Genomic DNA, 22,092 nt, shown 5'->3' with positions numbered 1-22,092 from the left:
AAGGGAACTTCCTGGATAAGAAGACTCTTCCCTTGCTATGATCTGTAAATGTGTTCTATCTCAACTGTACCCAAATACGGCTTTCCCCCTCAGGCTTTATTGGACTTTCATTATTTGTAGGAGGTGAGGGGACAGCACCCTCTACCCTGCCCCGTTTTTGCGGAGGCAAATGCAGGACCAGAGCGCCACCTGCTGGTCGATGTCAGGTACAGGCTCCAAGTGGCTGAGACCCTGGGGTGTTGGGGACACAGGAGGATTTCAGACTGCATGGAGGGTGTTACTGCCATGTCTCCACGGGCAAGTTGTTCACCTCAAAGATCTCCTGCACAGACTGGCCAAAGTGGTTGTAGGTGAGGCGCAGCTTCAGCCTCAAGGGGGCCTAGGAATATGAGAGTGGAGACCAGGGTTAGCATCTGTGATTTCAGTCCCAGGGCCTTATCAACAGGGGTGGGGTGGGTGCTCCTGAGCTCACCTTCTTAGGGTTGAGGATTCTGAGGAGCTGGGTCACGGGAAGGCCACCCTGAGCTGGAACTGTGTCTCCACTGGGGGCCTGGAGCTGCAGCTGGAAACTCTGAACACAGGAGGTTGGGCAGAGCATAGTAAGGCAGATAGCTGGGCTCAGGCAACCCCTCCACACCCAGCAGTTTCAAACCCTCTTCCCATAATTCCCCAAGTGCTTGTCTCTGCATTCCCTTCCCATCTCATTCTTCCTCCCACCCACCTCCCCTACTTAGCCTTTTTTCCTGGAGTGCCCAGGCCACCTCAAATCCTGGTCTTCTACAAACCTTGGGCACAGCAGCCTGACAGACGAAGTGGGTGACATCAGCCTCTGAGGTGTTGATAGCAGTGACCATGATTAAGAGCAAAGCAGGGGTTCCAGGGGGTCGAACAAAAGACAGATTCAGCTGCAGTCCTTCACGCTCAAACACTTTGAGATTTGGGATGGAAGCTGGAGTGTGGAAAAAGCAGCAGCTCAGTGTATGGGGAAGATAACAAGCTCATTCATTCATTCATTCAATAGAAATTAAGTGAGTGCCCACTGGGTTCAAGGCAGTGCTGGAGAAGCCAGGTACAAAGTGGACAAGAATATGAAGTCCCTATTCTGAGCTTATAGTCTAGTGGGCAGGGAAAAACAATAAACAAGAAAACAACCAAGATAATCACAGACTACTTGGTGCTATGAAGAAAATAAATAATGTCAGAGTAACTGGGAGGAATAACTTAAATAAGGGCGCCTGGGTGTCTCAGTCAGTTAGATTAACCCTATGGCTCGGGTTGTGATCTCAGGGTCCTGGAATCAAACCCCATACCGGGCTCCCTGCTCAGCAGGGAGTCTGCTTCTCCCTCTCCCTCTGCCCCTTCTCCTGTTCATGCTCTCTCCATCTCAAATAAATAAATAAATAAATACATAAAAAGAGTGTCAGGGGAAGGCATCTGACGTTTTAGCTGAGGCCTGAACAATGAGAATGAGCCAGTTATCTGACGTGCTGGGCAAGAACATTCCATGGAGGGGCACCTGGCTGTCTCAGTTGGTTAAGCATCTGCCTTTGGCTCAGGTCATGATCCCAGGGTCCCGGGATCGAGCCCTGCATTGAGCCCTCAGCAGGGAGTCTGCTTCTCCCTCTGCCCCTCAGCCCACTGGTACTCTCTAGGTTTCTCTCTCAAAGTAAAAAAAAAAAAAAAAAAAATCATTCCATGTGAAAGGAGCACAAGTTTACCAAGGGCTTCAGGTAAAAGGGTCTGAGAAGCTAAGAGGGCCATGGAGCTGGGAGTGGGAAGTATAGGAGACGGACTGGGAGGCAGCTGGGCCTCACGGGCTAGGGGTATCCAGGAGGGAACTGGCATGAGCTAATGAAGCCTTTTATCTATCAAGATGAGGAAGAGATGAGAGGTTCACAGCATGGAGGAGGACATGTGGAATTCAGTCCTTGGCAAAAAAGGAGAAGCAGCCCATCTCCACTCCTCCTTTTCTTTCTTTCTTTTTTTTTTTTTTTTAAGATTTTATTTATTTATTTGACAGAGATCACAAGTAGGCAGAGAGTCAGGCAGAGAAGGAGGAGGAAGCAGGCTCCCCACTGAGCAGAGAGCCCGATGCGGGGCTTGATCCCAGGACCCTGGGATCACGACCTGAGCCAAAGGCAGAGGCTTAACCAACTGAGCCACCCAGGAGCCCCATACCCCTACTTTTCTTAAGACGTCTCCTGTCTCCCCTTTACTGAGGCTTACCCGGGGCTGGAGACACACAGGGCAGGTCAAGGAGGTGTACTGAAGTGCCTTCTGAGGAGGGTTCCAGAGGAGGTGGGGGCTGGGCAGCCCCAGAAGTGCCATCCAGGAGATCTAATAGATCCAAGAGCTTGGAAGCCTGCGGGAAAGGGAAGAAGGAGCAGGGCTAGGTGTGGAAGCCTGACCAAGTCCTCTTCCCCCAGGGGCTTCCGGCCCCCACCTGTGGCTCTGTGGGGACAAGGGCTGCTTCCGAATGCTGGGCTTCTTTGCTTTCCTTTGCTTCCTCATCCTGGGTACCACCTCGCTCCACAAGAGGCATCTTTTCCAGGATGGCAGCCCTGAGAGGATGAAATATAGGTGTGTCCCTCTGGCTAGACCCTGGGCTTTTCGTAAGCAGCATGTGGGAGGACAGGTAAGACCGTGCTGAGCCCCGGGCATGTGGTGGGTCAGAGCACCTCTCTGATGTCCTAAGCTGGCATACTGCCCCGCTGGTTTTCGAATGAGCACGGAGGGCTGGGAGCCACCTTGGCTTCAAGGAACTATGGGTGGGAGGCTCTGACTATGGAGGAGGAAGACCACAGGGGACAACAAAACCCTTGTACCCAGAAAGGGGTACCTGGAGAAGTGGCGTGGGGAGAGGGCAGGGGTTGGGTCCTACGCTGCGGCACAGTGACAGTCGCACCTCATGTGGTCATACTTCTGGAAGAGTGCGTTGTACTCGACAGCCCGCTGCTGCAGTTCCACATCCAGGCAGCTCCCGTAGACAGACACCACCTGGCGGATGCGGCTGGGCCACAGGGTGTGTGTGGGTGGGCAGCCCTGCCCCCCAACTCCAGGATGTGACATGGAAGGGAAAGGCCCCACAGAGCAGGGGGACCCCCGCAATACCTGGCTCACAAGGAAGAACCTATGGACTGGGGGACCTGGGGTGTGTGCCTGGAGAGAAACTCTGAAACTGCTGGGCATGGTAAAGGGACATCTATTACTGGAGGCACCAAGAAGAGGGGCCAAGACCCCTTCTTACTTGTTGTCCCCACGGAGCCGGGTGCTGAGCTTCATGAGGGCTGTCAGTGCATAGCCTCTGGTGGCTGGCAGGGACATATGGGACTGCAGCACCTTCTCCAACAGTGCCAACACCTCCTCTTCCTCCACCTTCGCAGGGACACAGGCCGTAACTGTGGGGCACCTTGTCTCTCCTGCCGAGGCCCTCCTCAGTGTACCCCTGATATTGGCCTCACCTGAAGGGGCTTGGTTTCCTCACAGCTCCCCTCCAGCAGGAGGTCCCCATATTCTCCAATGCACCAGGCTGCCACTTGCACCAGTGGTTGCTGCACGGGAGAAGAACGATGCTAAGCCAGGTTCTGGGTCCCCTCCCCACTCCCACCACGGTGACATGGCCTTATGCAGTGCAGAGATTGTGGGGTTTGGAGAGGTGGGGAAGGGAAATGTCTCGCATGGAAACAGTTATGTAAGAGTTTGTCCACTCTCTGGAGCAACCCAGCTTTGTCCTGGCTCTTGGGGGGGGGGGGGTCTTCTGCCCTCTGGTGGCCAAGCATCAGAACTACATGGCCTCACCAAAAGGAGCTCAGCAAGGGCCAAGCAAGAGGGTCCTTGCTCTGAGGAAGGGATATGTGGTTTCTGCCCACACTACTTGAGTAATATGGACATGGGAGATAGATAGAGGCTGGCTTCTGTTAATCCACTCAGCATTCAAGGCAGTGGAAACCTGATACACACAGAACGAGCTCCATCTCATTTGATCCTCAACACAGCTCTGAGAGGTAGGCAGGGTAAAGAGTTGAGTACACAGAGCGTTAAGGAGACTTAAATCAGTCATCTGTGGCTGCAGAGCCAGGACAGAAGTTCAGGTGTTCTAACTAAAAACAGGGCTCTGTCCTTGGATGTCTCTGCTGAGTAGGTGGCTACGACCTCCAGGGAAAAGCAGCTGGGCATCAGCTGTAGGGAGCTGGTGGCTCAGGAAGGGCTGGGAGGCTCGGGCAGCCCTGGGTCTGGTGGTGGGAACAGTACTTGGGATATGTCTTCTGCCAGGGCACTGTAGAGGCGGCGCACGGAGTAGGCATGTAGCTCCTGGGCACCCCCAATCAGCTGGGTCAGGTTGGCCACTGCATCATCCCGTACATGGGTGCCTGCCTGGAGAGGGTGAATGAGGCCCAGGGTTCAGGGAAGTGAACCCTGCCCACTCCCTCCCAGCTCTCTTAGATCAGTCCCTGCCTCACCATTGTCAGCACACGCAGGATGGTATCTATATGCCACCGCTTGGTTGGGGCAAACCTAGGGGACATAGGCCTCTTCAGCCCTCATATTGACCCTCTCCAGATTCTATCATCTCTGCCTCCTGGGCACCTGTCACCTCACCTCTCTGCTGCCAGCAGGATGCCTGAGGCACAGTCGGCCCGCAGATCAGGGGGGCAGGATTCCAGAAAGCTCTGCAGCTCTTGCGTCATGGCTCGCACGTTGGAGCTATTCACTAGAGCCAGACTCAGTTCCAGGGCCCGCCTGACAGGAAAAAGAGGTTGTTGATACAGGGTAGCCAAGTCACCCTGAGCTATGCCTCAGGCCCTCCCTTCTTCAGACACCTATCTCCTTAATCCCTCTAATTCAGTGGCTCTAACCAGTGGCTCTCGGTCCAGGTCTTGGCTACCAGGGGCTGGGCCTTCTGCCCTGCCCTCTTGTTGCTCTGTCCTACTCACCGGCTAAGGGAGGCATCAGGCTCCCGCAGACACTCCACCACAGTGGGCCGGTGCCGCTGCACAGCACTGTGGTCAGACTGCACCACACGCAGCAACGATGTCAGCGCCACATACCTGCCAGAGTGGGAGAGGACCCATCACACCATGCTCCTCAGCCCCCTCCCTGCCCCATCCTGCCCTGAGTCTTGGAATAAGAGGCACATAAATCAGGAGGCAATGGAAGGAGGAGGGCCGAGGGCCAGGGGCTCAGTGGCACAGGCTGGCCAGACATCCGGGATGATTACCTAATGTTCTTGTCACTGTTGAGCAGAAAGCGGCCAAGAATGTTGACAGCCAGGACCTATGGGAGGCAAAGGTTGAGGCCAGTCAGGGAAGGAACAACGTGCTCGTGAAGGAGCGCGGGCGGTAGGGCACAGGATCGTGGGTGGGGAGGAGAAACCAGTGACTAGGACCTGTCTGCCTGGCTGGGGTTGGTGGGTGGGGCCGCAGTGGGAGAGGCATATGGGGTGATACCCGGAGGCCGGCTACAGAGCGGATGTCCATGATGGTCAGCACTGTCTCAAATAGGACTGCGTTGCCTGCATTTCGGCTGGTATCTGTGTTAGTGGCCACCTGAGTAGATGTGAGAGAAAATGCAACTAGAAGAGGCTCTGTCCTCTCCTCAGGTCTCTGGAAGGTACCCACCATGTCATCCCTTCATCATCTAACAAAGTTCCCCGAACCCCCACGATGTGCTGGGGGCTACTACTCTGAGACAGACTGTGTCCCCATCCTCACAGAAATCATAGTCTGCAGGGAAATGGCAACATGATTATATGGCTACCATGGGGGTGGACGATCACGTGAAGGATGCCCGGGGCCAGTACGATCTCAGAGCCACACCCCTAAGCAATGCTCACTCTCCAGACCCCCACCTGGGCCAGCAAGTCATTCATGGTCTCACTGCTTTCTTCATGGTTCCGGCCCAGGATCCGAAGCAGACGAAGTATCTGGACCTGAGATGGGTTAAAGATCGAAAGATGGAGGGGTTCAAAGGGTAAAGAGTCAGGCTGAAGAGAAGAATCCAGCACTGAACAAAGTATTGTGAAGGGCCTGGCTGGTTTCCTAGATCTTCCCTGCCCCTCCCCCTTCCCCTGCCCAGGTCCCTTGGGTCCTGGGAGATCAGAGGCACACGAAGCCAGGGGATTTGGAGATGGGCATTTTGTTGTTGTTGTTGTTACCAAACTGGATTTCTGATCTTTAGGCATCCCCCACTTCCCAGACTGGTCTTGGGATGACCTGTGTAAGCCTGTGCAATCCAGAGTGTTCGGGAGATGGCCACTAGCCACAGGCTTACTGCTAAGCCCTTTGCTCCAGGGACACAGCAGGACAGGGTCAGCCCACCTGCAGAAAGGGGTCGCTGACTCCAGATATACTGTGCTCTGTGGAGTATCCCGTCGTCACCAGAGTCCAGAGGATCTGCACCAGCTGGGGCACCACCTGGAGGGAGGGCAAACCTTACTGGGTATTCTGCCTAATCCTCTCAACCTTCAGCCCCATTCCAACCCCATGGCCCCTCTTTTCCTGGCCCAGGGGCGCCCCTTCCACCAGCCCACCTTTCGAAAGTGCTTGAGGGCTGCAGGGCTTCGTTCACAGAGCTCCGTGATCAGCGTGATGGTGCCCAGCAGGACGCCTGGTGTTGAGGGGGGTAGTGAATGGTGGGCCAGGGGCACAGGAGAGTCTACTGAGTGTGTGTGTTCATGTGCACATGCTACCCTGCCCCTGAGGGCTGGTGTTCCCGTCCCATTTTTTCACTTCTGTCAACACCCAGAAGTAAGGCAGGGGATGGGGAACCCCATGGCCTTACCGTGGTGACGTTCATGAAGCAGTTGGGCACAGGGTGGGAGGAAGATGTTGGAGAGCTCGGGGACCTTCCGGATAATGTGCACTGCGGTCAGAACAGCCTGCAGAGATCAAGGGGCTCAGAAAGGGGCAGGGGGTGCCAGGATGGACCTCCCACCTTTAACATGAGGCAAATAGAACAGTTTCCTGTGCCTAGAGTCCTGCCATCTCACCTTCTTGCGCACATAGGGGACTGGCTGCAGGAGCAGTTTCTCCACCTCAGTGGCCAGGTCTCGGCACATCTCAGCAGAGCCCACAGTGCTCAGAGTGCACAGGGCCAGGCCTTGTACTGCCTGAATCCCCTGGCTCAGGTCACTGCAGAGTCGGGAGGGTGGTCAGTCAAGGTTGGAGAAATCCATGCTTCCCAGTACCGGCATCAGGCAGCCCCCTGGGATTTCCCAGTTCCCCACTCTCCCAGCTCCCTGATTCCAAGTGCTTCCCAGAACCCTCTCACTTCTTGATGCTGTTGGTAATGAGCAGGTGGGCATCCTGCCTCTCATCCAGCAGAAGCATGGCCCCCAGGTAGCCCACCCTCTTGTCTGTGAATCTGGGGGAGGCGATCAGTTTCAGGCACTCCATCTACAGGGAAGGGGGCAGACCACGAAGGGGCAGGGGTGAAATTCGAGGCACTAACATCCCTTCTCTATCTTCTTTACCCCCAGATTAATTTATTGTAGCACCATTTCCCATCATCCTCCTTCAACCAAGGAAAAAGCTTAAGAAATTCAAAGTTAGTGGGTAGTTTCAAGGAACCAGGAGTCGAGGAGGATGGGAAAGAAAAGGAGGTGGCTTGAATGGGGCTGGCCAGAGAATGAAAGGTTCAGTCCGGCTTATGACCTACAGGGGTTATAATGGAAGGAGTTTAGCGGTGCATGCTGGGAGAAGGAAGGGCCCAGAAACTTTGTAGAATAAAAAAAATCAGGGCACAGGTAGGCGAGGGTGTCTAAAACCCTGCCCCTCAGCCTTCCTCATCAAACTCAGAATGGAGGCGTCCCGGCCCGGTACCTGTCCAAAGTGGGCGGGGTAGCCCAACATGTGGACGTAGAGCAGTTTGGCCAGCTGGCGGTGCCTGTGCAGAGGGTCCCCATCGCGGAAGGAGGCGCGGATGTGGGCGCACTCCTTCTGGATCACCTCCCGCTCCTGGGCTTGGGTCTTGGCCCCACGAATTTCCTCGATTAGATCTTGAAGCTTCAACGAAGGCACCACCATCCTGAAGGGGCAGAGCCCGTTAATGAAGAGGATTTTGAACCTCTCGGGCTGGGAGTGCCTGGCCTTCCAGCCCAGACTTGCCCTGTACCAAGATCCTGAAGGACCGGGACCCGCAGCTACCTTTCCCCACGTGGGTTTACCGAATTCCGCCCCCTCCTCACCGCGGGAGGAGAGCCCCACTACGCATGCGTCCCCGCCCCACCTAGTGCCCGTTCAGACGGAGCATGCGCCAGAACCCCGCCTATTCCCCACACCCCACCGTCCTCCGGCTCCACCTGGTTTCCCATCCCTAGCTTGTCCATTGCTTTCCTTCCGGGGCCCTGCGCTACCTCTTCCGCGGGATTCCCCCCAAGGTCACAACTCAGGCGGCCTCCGCTTCACACCAGGACACCAGCCCCACCAACAGCCTCACCTGGCTGGTCTCAACTCAGCTTCTCTACCCCCAGCGCTTCCTGGTACGGGGCCCGACGGGGGTTGGTCCTTCGCCTGGTCCTTCCCTCTTCCCGCCCCTGTCACGGGACCCCGCCCCCCTCCTGGGCTGCCGGGCTGAGTCGTCTAGAATCCTCTGACCTCAGGCCTCAGGCTTTGGAGTTGAGGGCAAGGAGCTCTTCGGGCGGCAAGACTGCATAGCAGACTTGGGATTCTCCCAGAGGCCTCTTTGTACATTCTCACCACCCGAAGAGCCTCAGGAGACCTTGGGTTTGAAGCCATCGCACCCCAAAGGAGATGACAATTCCCCCCCCTTTTTTGAACTTTTTTATTAATATATTTTTTTTTGTTAAATTTCTTTGTATTTTTTTTTTCCTGCAAGACTTGGTGTTGGCGGCACTGTTGTAGTTTAACTTCAATCCCAAATTCCATGAAATAGAAATCAGAAGTAAAGGTTTAGAGGGGAGGGAGGGAGGCAGGCCAAGGAGTAAACAGAGTTTGACTAGAAAAAAAGAAGAGGGTATGTGTGATGGGCATTCCCAGGCAAGGCCATTCCTTGAGGGAGGGGATTGGCAGGCAGCTCTTGTCTGCCTCATGCAGGGGAGGGAGGAAAGATCCCCTGGGGACCCTACAGAGGGGTCCCCCTCTTCCTAGGGCTTCCTGCCCCCAGGGGAAAGCTATTAACAGGGATCAGCCACAACCTCAAACAGGGCTCTCCACCCACCTCTCACCCTGCTTTGACTCCCACCTCTGCCCTGCCTGGAAAGTGTGTGAGAGATTGGCTTCCTTTGATCCCTCTTTCTGTTGTTTTCCCATTTCACAAGATTCGGATGTGACGGGGGAAGGGATATAACCCACTTAGAGACTACTAAACTTGTTACAGCTTCTGCCGCTCTCTGAGTTCCTGTTATCTAGGCTGGTTGTGTTCCCCCAAAATGCCCCTCTCACCCCCTCTCCACAACCGCCAGAGTTGGGGAGTGGGGTCCTAGCTCAAGTGCCTCTAACCCTCTGCGGCAGAAATATCTTCTTCAGGCCCCTTAGAAATCTGATCAAAGGCCACAAGTGAGTCCAGACCAACCAAATAAACTTTTAGGGGGAGAGAGGGGATGGGAGAGGTCAGTGGGTAGACGTGACTGCATTGGACGATTTCTTTTCTTTACACATTGCTCTTGACAAGGCATGCCACCCAGGGCGGGGTGGGGGTGGGGGTTGGATGAGGGGCTGGCGGTTGAGGAAAAGAAGAGGGAGATCTTAGGGAGTCATTCTACTTTTTGTCTCCCTTATCTCCTTCAGGGAAGGATAAAGTTAGGCAAGAACCTAGCTCAGCGCTTGGAGGTGAGATAGGCTCCTCCAAGGTCAGAGATGGAGGCTATACCTTCTCCAGCTCCTTCACTAGGCCTCGCAGGGACACCAGGCCCCTTGGGTCAGGGAGCCACAGCAGCTCAGCCAGTGCCTTGCCCAGTATACAGTCATCCCTTCTCCATTTTCTTCTTCCTTTCCACTCAGCTTCCAGGAGACTCCTGGGGACACCAAACCCCCACCCTCATTGAAGTTCAGGTCTAAAGAAAAGGCGGGGAAGACACGGGGCAATGGTCTGACTTAGATTTGTGTGTCTCAGAGAAGAGAGCGACTCTGAGCAAGAAAAGCCCTTCATATGTAAACAATCTAGAGAGAGAGGTGGGGTGGGATGGGGGAGGGAGTGAGGGAGACAGAGACAGATTCAGAATAAATGAGAGAATCGGAAAGGAAAGCTGGAAAGAAAAAGCCAAAGACAAACCAAAGGGGGAGAGAAAAGAAAGGGAAGGAAGAAGAGAAAGAAAGATAGGAGATAAAAACAACCAGGAGGAAAAGAGAAAAAGGCAGGTCAAAGAAGTGAAGAGGCAGCAACCGAAGCCAGAACTAGGCTGGGCAGGAGCCTCAGGTGAGGAGCTGGGAGAACAGGAACGCCAGGCTGAGGTCCAGGAGGGCCACGGCTCCCACCACCAGGGGGTTGGCAGCTCCCTAGAGAGACGGGGGGGAAAGACAGTCTCAGTCCCTGAGGACCATATCCAGTGACAGGTCCCACCTTCCTGCCCTGGCAGAGATGGCAAAGCTGAAGGGTCCCAGGCACTTCTCCTCAAAGGTCAGAGCAGGGGCATCTCCAACCTTTTTCGGATTGTAAAAACATCTCTCTTCTCCCAGGCAGGGCCCCTCCTTCCCTCTGGCTCCCTCAAGTCAGGAACAGCCCTTTCTCCCCCTCCCTCCACTCCCCTCCCACTAGCATGTCACGTGGCCCAGGCAGAAGGTGCTTGGCCTTAGTAGCAGACGTTGGCAGCAGCAGTCGGTACTGCAGTAAAGCAGAGAGGGATGAAGGGGTGAGGATGTGGTTGCTAGGAAACAGGAGAAGGCCTGGAGTCCAATCAGAGTACAGGGTTCTGGGAAAACTCCACCCCTCCCAGTTTTCTGCCTCCTTTCCCATTCCCTTCTTCCCAGCAGAGGGAGGGAGAGTCAGGGTAGGGAGGGAACAAGCTTTTCCTTTTTTATTTCTGGGCACCAAAGAGACAAAGTGTGGAGGTGGGGGTGGGGGTGGAGTAGGAAACCAAGAGCTGGAAATTATATGGAAGGAGAACAGTGAAAGATGTTTTGGCTCTCCCGTTCCTTATTGGTAACCTTGGGCAAATTACTTTAAGTGCTCTGGGCCTCAGTTCCCTCATCTGTCAAATGAGGGAGCTGGAGATGAAGGTCTCCAAGATTGCTTGCAGCTCACAAGTTCCCTATTTTTTTTTTTTTTTTGGTGGGATATGGTCCAAGAGTGTGCAGGAAGAAAGGAAGCTGAGTCCAAATTAGAGCCCCTGAAGGGATCAGAGAGGTCTGGAAATGATAAAAGGCAAGGCATTGAGGAGAAAAGGGGCCACAAAGTGGGAACGGAGGGCAGCTCACCGGCTGGGCGGGCCTCTCGGTTGCAGCAGGCTCCTCAAGCTCTTCCGTCAGGCACCCGGCCTCGGGACCCCTCGAGGCTGGGTCCCTCAGGACTGGCATGGCCATGGGCTCAGGCTCCGAGCCCCCTGGGGCTCTCAGCTGGGGCAAGGGCTCTTCATCTTCCCCTTCCTCCTCTCGAAGACTTCCGGAGCTGTCGCTGCAGCCTCCAAGAAGTGGGGAACCGTCTCTGGGCCCGGGCCCCTGCATCCCAGCCTCGTCCTCGGCCTCATAGCCAGCTAGTTCCTCTGACTGTTCACCGGGGCCCCCCCACTCCTCAGGCCAAGCTTTGGGGCTGGAGAAGGGACCCCGGTCCCCTCCAGGAGGCAGTGGGCTCCGGCGTGCAGGGGGTCGCCAGGGTTGGCGGGAGGAGGCAGGACTGCTGGGCAGTTCAGGGGAGCCCTCTGAGGGTGTCAGTCCATTTTCATATACCCCAGGGCTGTCCTCATCCAAGGGTTCTGTGTCGGAGCCTTCTGAGTCCTGCCTGGGTCTGCGGCCTGCGGCAGGGATAGCTAAGAATCAGAGGGGCCTAATGGTCTTGGGCAGCAAAAGCTAGAGCTTTAGTCCGCTGCCTGGGCACCTCCCAGGCTTACAGCCTCTCATAGCCAGACCCCAGGCCCCAGATCTCGAGTCTTCATTACCCTATTTTATAAATTCCCAGTGCCACTGCCCCAAACAACTGGGTCTGGCCCCCCACCCTCATCCCCTTGGATCCTCATACCTTGGATTTTTCCATCCCCAGTCCTCTGCAGGGACTTCCTCCCCTTTCCCTGCCCCTGAGCCCCTCCAGCTCCCCAGGCCACCCACACCTCACCTGGGGCCTCTAACATAGGTTGCAGGTCCTGGGCTATCAGTTTGGCCATTCGAGCTGCCTCCACAGCCTTCTCGGCGACACTGCTGGCTGCCACTGCCTTTAGAAGGGCATCTGCCGCCCTGCCAGGGTCCAGGGACAGGAACTTAGCAGACCTGCTCAGATGCTCCAGCCCCCTGGTCCACGCCCCCACCACATCATGTCCTCTGGATGGGAGCTCACCTCTGGAGTACTTAGTCTTGCTCACACACTGCCTGCTGCTCCCCTCCCTGGCCTGGCAGGGCAGCAGGCCTCTGCTTTCCATCCATAGATCTGGGCTGTGCCTGCTCTCATCACACTTCCCTGCTCCTCTCACACCTGCCACTATCATGTCCTGTAGTAACACTTCCCTTCCTCCAGCCGCAGCCACCGGCTGCCCTCCACTCCTTCCCAGAGACAGATGAGACCTCACGCTCTTAGCACACCTCTCTATAGTTGCACCTGCTTGGGTCTTCCCAGTAGCTTCCCCCTCTCTGCCCCCCCTGTTCTGGGCCACTGGCTCCCTGTGCCTGGAGCTTTGCCTCCTTCCCCATCATCACTGTTAACCCCCTTCCCTGCACCTGACATGACAGATTAACAGGCTGTTTTCCTTTAGCCTCTTCTGTTGTCACACTGTTCTCACCCCTAGGTCACTGCCCCTGCCTCCCTGGACCATCGCATCCTTTCTGAGCTCTGGATTTGGGGTAAGCCTGAGTCCCGCCTTTCTGCTCTTTCTACTCCCTATCCAAGGCACTGTGAGTTTCTCACCATTGTGATTATTTCTTCCAAGGAAAATCTTAGCTTCCTTCCCTTCCACATGTCCCTCCCATTGTGCCCTGCTCCCTGGGTACAGGCAGCCTTGAAGCATTCTCCGTCCTTTCCCCACAGTGGTTTCCCAGTTCTCCCTCTAATGTCAGATGTTTCCTCAGTTTCCCTTCTGTTTCACCCTCTGCTGTTAATCGTAGACGTCCCATGGTCATTCAATGAGTTCTGTCATACTGACTGAAGGTCACGCACAAAGAGGCAGAGGTAAAGGTAATCAGTTACACTCGGGCTTAAATGGATCAAGACCCCACTCCTGGCCCCAGGCTTGTTTTATCTGGCTTAGGAAGGCAGTCTGGGTACCGGGGGAGGGAGAAGGGTGGTGGTGTTCACTGTAGTCTTAAGCCTACCCCCTCTTTATGTACCTTGGGAGATATGGTCAGCCACCTCAAACCTGCTCGGTGAAGGGCTTTTAGAGCCTGTTTGCAGGAACCTCAGATAACCCTGTTCTTCTCCCTTTGCACTGCCAGACTGTATATGACTAGCCTTGCCCTGAAACTAAACTGGTCTCAGGGTTCAGGGCGGAGGATGACGATCAAAGTCTTGGGTTACATGGAGTTCTGTCGGCAGCCAAAAACTGCAACACTGACAAGCGGCTGTGTTTTGGGGTTTGGAGGGTGTAGATGAGCAAGTCCTAGTCAGAAGACTCAGTCATCAGGCCAGGTTCAGGCTACCTGGCAGGGGCACCTGCTGCTGAGGCTCTGCTGTTTCCATGGCAGCTGGCAACCAATCAGGTTTGCCAGGCCTGTTGCTGGGGAGACCAACCTGCCTCCTCCCACTGACTGATCTTTCAGCTACTGAGATCAGTTTTTCCTGCCCCTGCCTGTTCCTCATCTAGACTAAAGTGCTCCCTGGTGCCCTGCCCTCCCTCTTCCCTGGCTTAAGGCCCAGACTCTAACCACCTAGACACCAAGATGTAGCTACAGATAGACACCTCTGGCTCAGGCATCTACTTTGGGTATGACACTAACCACCTAGACACCAAGATATAGTTACAGATAGACACCTCTGGCTCAGGCATCAACTTTGGGTATGACACATTCCTACACGGACACCTTGGTCAGCCCTTATACAAACTCCCTGAAGCATATTTGGATGTATCTTGGCCTCTGATTCTGTGAAACAGTTCCAAATTTAAACAAAATGCTTCTACTGAACCCTCCTTTTTAAAGAAAATGCAACATACAAAAATTCACACGTATGAATTGTATAAATCAGAGGTCTGAGAACCTCATTACAGATGGGTTTTTGGCTTTTAGATTTGAGCTATCTAATCCAGCACTTAAAATGTGGCTAGTCTGATCTGAAATGATGCGCTATAAATATGAAATATACTAGATTCCAAAGACTTAGAAAAAAGAGGGGAATGTAAAGTCTCTCATTAGTAATTTTATGTTGATTATAGGTTAAAAAGATCAAATTTTGGATATACAAGTTTTGGATATATACTTGGTTTAAATAAAGATATTACTATTTATGGGGCACCTGGCTGGCTCACTCAGCGAAATGTGGGACTCTTGATCCCAGGGTTGCTTGAGTTCCAGCCCCATGTTGGGCCTAGAGCTTAGTTTAAAAAAATGTAATAATTAAAATCATTTATCTTTTTATTTTTTCACATGGCTACTAGATTAAAAATTACATATTCGGCTTCTATTATATTCCTACTGCACAGTGCTGCTTTAGATAATAAGATAATGCATGGACATGTAATCTGATTTACAGAGAGAAAATTTCATTTACTGGTGAGCCTCCTCCTCTCAAACCTTTATCAGTTAGTTGGGTAAAGGAAGGCAGAGGAGGCAAAGCTGAGAGGCTCTCCTCTCAGGTGGATAGGTCAGCTGTACAAATTAAATCTACCCAAGGCTGGAGGTTGAGATAACATCAGTCCATGGGCAGGCAGGGAGGTGGCTAGGAATGCACATTCCCTGTCTCTCTGCCCAGGGTTGCTGCTCCCAGCTGCAAGAGGAATACTGGGGACAGGTTTCTGAGCCTGTACAAGCCATCGCTCCTTGCTACTCCCACACACAACAATGACACACATCCCCACAAAAGACACTAAGACACACTTATAGTCTAACACGGCTTCCCTCAAATACCCAGCCACCCACAGTTACACCCACATCCACCTGTAGCCTCAGATATAAACACTCCAAATACCCAGGGCTACAACTGCTCGGCCTCGGGTCTGCTCCGCTCTACCAGGCCCCAGGCTTTTGGTCGTGGTCCTCCTGTAGGCACTACCTGCGCCCCCCCCCCCAGCTGTCCCCAGGGTACCTTCTCCACTTAGCCCAGCTTTGGCCTCTGCAGCGGATGCCCACCTGGCAGCGGCGATCTCCTGGCGCTGGCGGGCAGCACTCACGGCTCGACGGGCGCCTTCGACAGCCCTGTCCACCTTCTCCTTGACTTTGCCCCGGCGAAGGGCCAGAGGCAGGAGGCTGCGCACACGCCCCCCGTGCACCAGCCGGTTGCGCTTGTACTTGCCCTCCTCGCGGGAGCCGTCCGGGCGGGTGGTGCGTCCGTAGCCGTGCCGCCGGTTGCCCAGCCACTCGCCCTCATAGCGCAGCCCATTGGAGCGCTGGCTCACGCCGAAGCCGCTGCGCCGGTCGGCGCGCCATTCGCCCGCATACACTTCGGTGGCAGAGCCCTCGATGAGGGCGGGCGGGACTGGGGCCGGGGGCCCGCTGGCCTCGGAGCCCGGGGGTCCTGTGCTGCCCACCTCGCTGCTCACCTCGCTGCGCAGGGAGCCCCGCTTGCTGCCCAAGGAGCTGCGGCGCCCGCCCGCCCGGAGCCCGCTGAGCAGCAGCGAGCGGCGGAAGAACCCGCCGGCCGCGGGGGTGCGCTTTCGGGAGGACGCGCCGTCAGCGTCCCCCGGCCCGGCCAGCACAAAGCCTCCCCGGGAGCCCGAGGCCGGGCTGCCTCCCTCGTCGCCCGGCAGGGGCAGGGGCGGGGGCGGTGTCGGGGGGTCGCTGTGGCCAGAGTCCAGGGAGGTGCGGCGGGGAGAGCGCAGCAGCGCCGCCTGATGGTAGGGCACACTCTGGCGCACCCCGTAGCCGTGGCGCTTCCCGGCCTGCCACTGGCCCTGGTAGGTGCCTGCGGGCGGGGTAGGACGGGGAGAAAGGGTCAGGACCCGCTGCTTCCTGCACCCTCGGCCCCAAGCACCCCTGGAGGCCTACGTGTCGGGAGGGAGAGGTGGGGCAGTTAGCGTGGAGGTTGAGGAAGAGCACTAGGAGCCGGGAGACGGGCCAGGTTGGGTCAGAAGGTGTGGAAGGGCGGAGTGAAGGCCGACAGATAGTCGGAGATCTGTGGGTTTGGGGCGTGCAGGTAGACAAGGGAAAGGGGGAGGGACAGGCAGGCTGGGGTGTGTAAAGGACAGATAGTCCAGAGGGTGTGAGGGACAGGCTGACGGGGTGTTTAAGATAGTCATGTGACAATCAGGGCGATGAGGGGCAAGCTGACTGAGGAAATGTGAGGGGACAGCAGAGCAAAGGTGTTAGGGACAGGCGGGTGGGGGGAGAGGGGTGGTGTGGGGCAGACAGAGAGGAGTGGAACGGACAAGTAGATGGGGGGTGGTGGTGAGCGTCAGGTAGACGGAGGTTGTAAGGGCACAGGCAGACAGGGAGGGGATGAGGGCAGGCCGACTGCAGACCGGGGAGAGGGAGAAGCGGGCAGGGGCTAGACCGCGGAGGAAGGCGTGTGCGATGGGAGAAGAGGGCGGCAAGATGGGCGCAGGGGGCGCATATGGGTGGGGGAAGGCGTACGAACAGCGGGGCAGGGGGCAGATGGCGGGGAAGGCGGACGCGGGACAGGCGGACGGGGAGGCGCACGCGGACGAGCAGGCAGACAGACAGTAGTGGGCCGGGCCCCGCACCTCCGTCGGAGTAGGTCTCGGTGCCGTAGCCGTCCTGGAAGCCGTCCTTCCAGAGCCCGGCGTAGCGCAGGCCCGACACGCTCTCCCACACGCCGCTGCGCCCCTTCAGCCCGCCCAGCCACTCGCCGCGGTACGTCCAGCGGCTCTTGCGCTCCACGCCCAGCCCTTCGCGCTTGCCCTGCTGCCAGTGGCCCTGGTAGCTGTGTCCGCCGGGCCCCGTGAAGACGCCCAGTGACTCGAAGCCGTGCGCCCAGCAGCCGCTGTACTCGCCCTGGGCGCCGGGCCCCGTGCACACGCCGTAGCCATGTGCCCGCCCCGCCTCCCAGCCCCCCACGTAGCAGCCCCCGTCGTCAAAGTCGAACTTGCCCCCGGGGGACATGCATGTAGTTGGCGCGGCCTCAGCCCCCCGGCGGCTCAGCGCATCCTGGGGCTGGAGAGCCGGCTGGGGGCCTGCAAGCCGGGCGAGGCCTGGGGGCGGGGGCAGTTAGACCGGGGCCGGGCGGGGGGGCCCCAGCGCGGGCTGGCAGGGCCGGACCCTCATCCTGAGTGGCTGCGGAGAAAGAGGGGGGAAGTGGCGAGCGATGCCCCTCCTCTTTGCCCGCCGCTCCCTGGCCCAGTGGCTCTGGGGCATCAGCACCGCCCCCCAACCCCCCACCCTTCAGCAGCGTCTTCCAGCAGCTCCTAAGCTTTGTAGGCACGGGGGCTCCCCCACCCCTCGGTCTTTGTAGAGGGCCCCTCCCAGGACTTGGGTCCCCAACCCCAAGCGGTAGTCCCGCTTCTCCAGCATAGAACCCCAAAGTGTCGAGTGTGGATGGCAGTTGCTGGCGCGGGGTGGGAGAGCACCGGGTGGGGGTGGTCCCGAGAGGGGGCTGGGCAGAGTCGTAGGCCACCGTTCCTCCGGCTGCTGTCAGAACCTGTCTGCCCGGTTCTTTGGCTTCCCGGGCAAGGGGGTGGGGGTTGAAAATGTAAGGGGGGGATCGGAGCAAGGTGGGCAGTGGGTTTGGTGGGGGAAAGGATAGGGATGGAGGAGGTTCTGCAGGAAAAAGGCGAGGGTGGGGATGGGCAGACAGGCGGAAGGGAGGGGGCAGGTTACTCACCATGTGGGCTGGGGCTCAGGCTGCCTCCCAGGCACAGCATCCATGGCCGGGTACCTCCACTCCCACCTCGTCCCGACAAGCCAAAGCCCCCTCCCCTTCCGGAGAGACTGCTCCTACCCAGGGAGCGAAGGTGGGAGAGCCGCGAGTCCCCTCTCTCCCCAGCTGGAGGAGCAGGCGGTGGGGGTGGGGGGCGAGGTAGTGGCAGGGGTGGGGGGGGGGGAGATGAGAATAGTGGAGGGGAAAAAAAATCTGCCTTGGATGGAGATAGGGATGAGGAGCTGGGAACTGTATGGGAAAGGAGAGGGGGCTATGAAAAGGGGGTGTTTTATTATTTTTTTCCTTCTTATGGTTGGGAGAGGAAAAAAAAAATCAAAATTCCGATTCCATCCCAGCACAAATCAATGTTTGCTCCATCCCAGCATCACGGGGGAGGCTGGGCCAGGAAGATTTAAAGGGGCAGGGAGAAGAGAGAAGAGGAGAGGGTGGGGAGAGGAGGAGAGGAAGAAGATACAGTGGCGATGTTAGCAGTTGGGGGGGGAGGGTTCCCAGGCTGGAAAAGATGGGTGCCGGCTAAATCTGAGGTGAGGGAGGAGGCAGGTAAAGGGGAGAATGAGAAGCACAGAGACCCCCAGGGTGGAAAGAAATCCTGGTATGCCGGCAGGGAGTGGGGTGAGACCGAGGGTGGGGGGGGGGAGAGGGGAGGGGAACAGAGCCAGAGGGAGGAGACTGAGCTGAAGATGGGGAGGCTGGGGGAGGCCGAAGCCAGGCGGGGGAGGAGAGATGCAGGCGAGGCCAGGAAAGGGCGAGAGGAATACAAAGAAAGAGGTGCAGGGGTGAGAGCTAAGGAGGGGGAGATGCCGCTGGAGAAGGAGGGAGGGGGGAGACCCATTCTGGGGCTTCTGAGGGTTGGCAAGGAGGAGAGAAGCAGGGGAGGAGGGGAGGGGGAAAGAAGTAGATAGAGTGGGAGTGAATAAGGGTTGTAAGGGAGGAAGAAAGCACTGCATAGGGAAGGGCTGGCATGGGCATAGAAATCCAGGCAGGAAGAGCCCAAACAGAGGCAGGACGGCCGGAAGTGGTGTTTGTGGGGCTCCAGGGAGAAGGATGAACCTGCCAGCTGCTTGGACTGAAGCCAGGAAGCCTTTGGGCACCTGTCCACCAAGTCCACTGTCCTCCCTAAGTAACCACTGCAGGGAGATCAGAAGCCTCCCTTACTTGCGCTTTCTGAGGAACCTCGAAATGGGGCCCTGCAGGAAGCCTGGCCCCACTAATGCTTATCTAGAACCCCCACCAACTATTTCTCCCTGGCTTGTCCCTCTGAAGGGGAAAAGGTGGCATGAGGGGTTTATTGTTTCTGAATGGAGAATAGGGGGTCATGCTTGGTAGTGCCATGAAGACTCTGGGACTTTGGAGCCTTTTGCAAACCTAGAGGCTAAGACACATAGACATGTTGGGGCAGACCCTTATTGTGGCAAAGCCCCCTTTAGCCTACCACCCTCCAACTACTCATGAGAGGGGCAGCACACCCTGGGCTTTGTTGTTTACAGACAGAAGTAGGCACATACTGTCTTCCCTGCCCCTCAGCTTACTTGCTGAGATGATGCATCTATCCTACTCCTAAGCATTTAGGAGGGAAGACCCTGTTTAGTTACATACAATGGGGTAAATAGATGTACTTAATTGCTTTCATTTTTGTGCAGTCTGATCCACTCCATTTTACAAAAAGAACTGAGGCCCAGAAGGGAAAGTCACTAGAGTCACACAGCAGAGGTGGCAAAGCTAGGACACCGGAATTTTTTTTTTTTTTAAGATTTTATTTATTTGAGAGAGAATGAACAAGAGAGCAGAACAAGGCCAAAGGGAGAAGCAGACTTTCCACTGAGCAGGGGTTCCATCCCAGGACCCTGGAATCATGACCTGAGCCAAAGGCAGATGCCCAACCACCTGAGCCACCCAGGCACCCCCAGAACACTAGACTTGAGACCTCTGGGCTCTGTAATTCCTCCCAGAATTCCACATACTTAGGAACCTCCCTCAGACTCGGAAGTTCCAGTTCCCGTTCGAAGGGGTAGAAGTAGGGAGAAGGGATGGAAACAAACTTGGGCTGACTCCCTAGGGAAAGAGGCATTTATGATGAATCCAGAAGGGATTCTGGAGCAGGCCAATCTCCATCTCATTGCTTATCCTTAGCTATTCAGACCTTCTTTTTCTCCAAGAAAGAGGGACAAGAAAGGAAAAGCAACCTTTAGGTCTGGTGAGACCTGTGCCCTGTTCTTTGGGAAGACAGGGTGGGAGAGGTAATGGAAGACAGGGAGCGATGCCTTGTTGGTAGAGCGACTCTGTACTGAATTCTAGGCTGCACACCAACAAGTAGGGCTGAAGAAGTCACTGACAAGAGTACCCTGGAACTTGGGCACACGGTTCCAGCCACCTCCCTGGGTGAGGCCGCCCTCCAGCCCCAATCTGTGTCTGTCCCTACAGGTCCTATAATCCCTTCTTTTAAGGCAAAGATACTTTTGGAGACTGCACTGGTTTTTGTCACAATTTGTCATTATGCTGGGGTCCTAGAAAAGGGAACCGGCAGGAGTGGAGCTGCTCTGCTCTCGGAGCCAGGCGCTGTGTGAGGCACGTGGCCCACATCACTGCATTCAGTCCTCCCACAAACCCGTAACCATTAGCAGCCAAGGCTGGAGGCCGAGATCTGGGCTTTCACAGATGGACAGACCTCTCTCCACCCCGACTGTACTACTTCTGAACTGGGTAAATCTGAGCACATTCTCTAACTTTCCTGAGCTGCAGTATGCACAGTTCTAAGAGGGGAAGACTCCAGAGCTTACTGTGAGGATTGAAATAATTATGTATGAATAGTGTTCAGGATTATATAGAGGGGAAGACCCTCTGGGCATAGTACCCAACACATGGTAAATACCCGGTAAATGGAGGCTTGAATAATAATCTGGCATTATGCCAGTTTTATAGGTGAGGAATCTGGGACCCAGATGTTAATTTGCTCAACGTTGCACAGCTAATATATGGGAGTCCTTAGAGTTGAATATAGCTCAGAGTCCCACGTTGGTACACTTCAACAAAGGCAATTTGGGGGCCTAGTTATAAAACATGCTTATTGTTGAACTAAGAAAATAAAGGACAATATCAAGAATAGAAATCACCCCTAGTCTCACTGTACAAGTAGCATGTTAGAATATTTTCATATAGTTTTCCTTCTATGCACTGTTTATTTCACATAATTAGTTAAATACAGCATATGCAATTTTATATCCTACTAACTTGCTTTGCATAAGACTGTAGGCATTTTTCCATGACACTGAAACAGCCCAGACTTTTTTTTCTTTTCCAAGATTTTGTTTGAGAGAGAGACAATGAGAGAGAGCACGAGAGGGGAGAAGGTCAGAAGGAGAAGCAGTCTCTGCGTGGGGCTGGGAGCCCGATGCGGGACTTGATACCCAGACTCCAGGACCTGAGTGAAGGCAGTTGCTTAACAAACTGATCCACTCAGGCGCCCCCAGCCTGAAATTTTTAATGGCTGCATAATATTCCACTGTTTGGGCACATTATGATCTGTTGAGCCATTCCGGCACAGCACTTTTATGCTGTTTGCACAGTTTTTTGCTACTAAAAATTAACATCTTTTATACAAATCTTTGCATCTCTGATGCTTTTTTTGGAAAATGTTTTATCATTGCAAATTTCAAACATACACGAAAGTAGACCAAAACAAAACAGAAAGAACAACAACAACAAAAACAACCAAAAAATAGAATAAAGAAGTCCAATGTACCCATCACCAAGCCTCAGAGATGATCATGCTTGGCTCATCTTGTATTTTCCTTTCCCATTTAATTCCAATTCTGGGTATTATGTTATTTGAGTATTGATTTTTTGAAGTTGGGATCCTAACAGTAGAACTATTGAGACAGAGGGTAGAAACACTTTGTAAGATTTTGGATTTCTTTTGCTCAAATCACTTGCAGAAGGGTTGTGCAAATTTGTACACTCACCCATTGTGCATGAGAGTGCTGGTCTTTTGCACCCTGAGCTGTGTTGACCTCT

General features: G+C 55.2%; 2 protein-coding genes across 7 annotated transcripts; both read right to left on the bottom strand.

Moving 5' to 3' along the window:
- Nucleotides 1–78: 78 nt before the first annotated feature.
- On the bottom strand, nt 79–9,659 carry AP1G2 (adaptor related protein complex 1 subunit gamma 2). Of its 6 annotated transcripts, none has more exons than XM_082734921.1 (22): nt 8,437–9,659; nt 7,821–8,025; nt 7,270–7,394; nt 6,989–7,130; nt 6,781–6,877; nt 6,530–6,606; nt 6,318–6,413; nt 5,849–5,929; nt 5,387–5,546; nt 5,219–5,274; nt 4,935–5,048; nt 4,600–4,740; nt 4,461–4,515; nt 4,252–4,374; nt 3,462–3,551; nt 3,248–3,375; nt 2,906–3,010; nt 2,444–2,561; nt 2,227–2,362; nt 786–949; nt 473–571; nt 79–379 (listed from the first exon to the last, which is right to left on the bottom strand). In XM_082734921.1, the coding sequence occupies exons 12-22, from the start codon at nt 4,686–4,688 to the stop codon at nt 278–280; spliced, it is 1,209 nt and encodes a 402-aa protein (XP_082591047.1). In that variant the 5' UTR covers nt 4,689–4,740; nt 4,935–5,048; nt 5,219–5,274; nt 5,387–5,546; nt 5,849–5,929; nt 6,318–6,413; nt 6,530–6,606; nt 6,781–6,877; nt 6,989–7,130; nt 7,270–7,394; nt 7,821–8,025; nt 8,437–9,659; the 3' UTR covers nt 79–277. The 6 variants fall into 6 exon arrangements, with proteins under 6 accessions (XP_082591047.1, XP_082591043.1, XP_082591044.1 ...); XM_082734917.1 differs by having other exon boundaries at nt 5,448–5,546; XM_082734918.1 differs by lacking the exon at nt 8,437–9,659 and adding an exon at nt 8,354–8,400 and having other exon boundaries at nt 5,448–5,546.
- A 419-nt stretch (nt 9,660–10,078) lies between these two features.
- On the bottom strand, nt 10,079–18,639 carry JPH4 (junctophilin 4). The gene is made up of 6 exons (XM_082734923.1): nt 18,025–18,639; nt 16,928–17,477; nt 15,378–16,149; nt 12,223–12,341; nt 11,373–11,905; nt 10,079–10,454 (listed from the first exon to the last, which is right to left on the bottom strand). Exons 2-6 carry the CDS (start codon nt 17,304–17,306, stop codon nt 10,371–10,373), a joined length of 1,887 nt encoding a protein of 628 aa, XP_082591049.1. The 5' UTR covers nt 17,307–17,477; nt 18,025–18,639; the 3' UTR covers nt 10,079–10,370.
- Nucleotides 18,640–22,092: the final 3,453 nt, after the last annotated feature.

The sequence above is a fragment of the Mustela nivalis genome (genome assembly GCF_964662115.1).
Source record: "Mustela nivalis genome assembly, chromosome: 6".
NCBI lineage: Eukaryota > Metazoa > Chordata > Mammalia > Carnivora > Mustelidae > Mustela > Mustela nivalis.
Note: the sequence above shows the minus strand (reverse complement) of the source record. Positions and strands in the feature narration are given on the sequence as shown.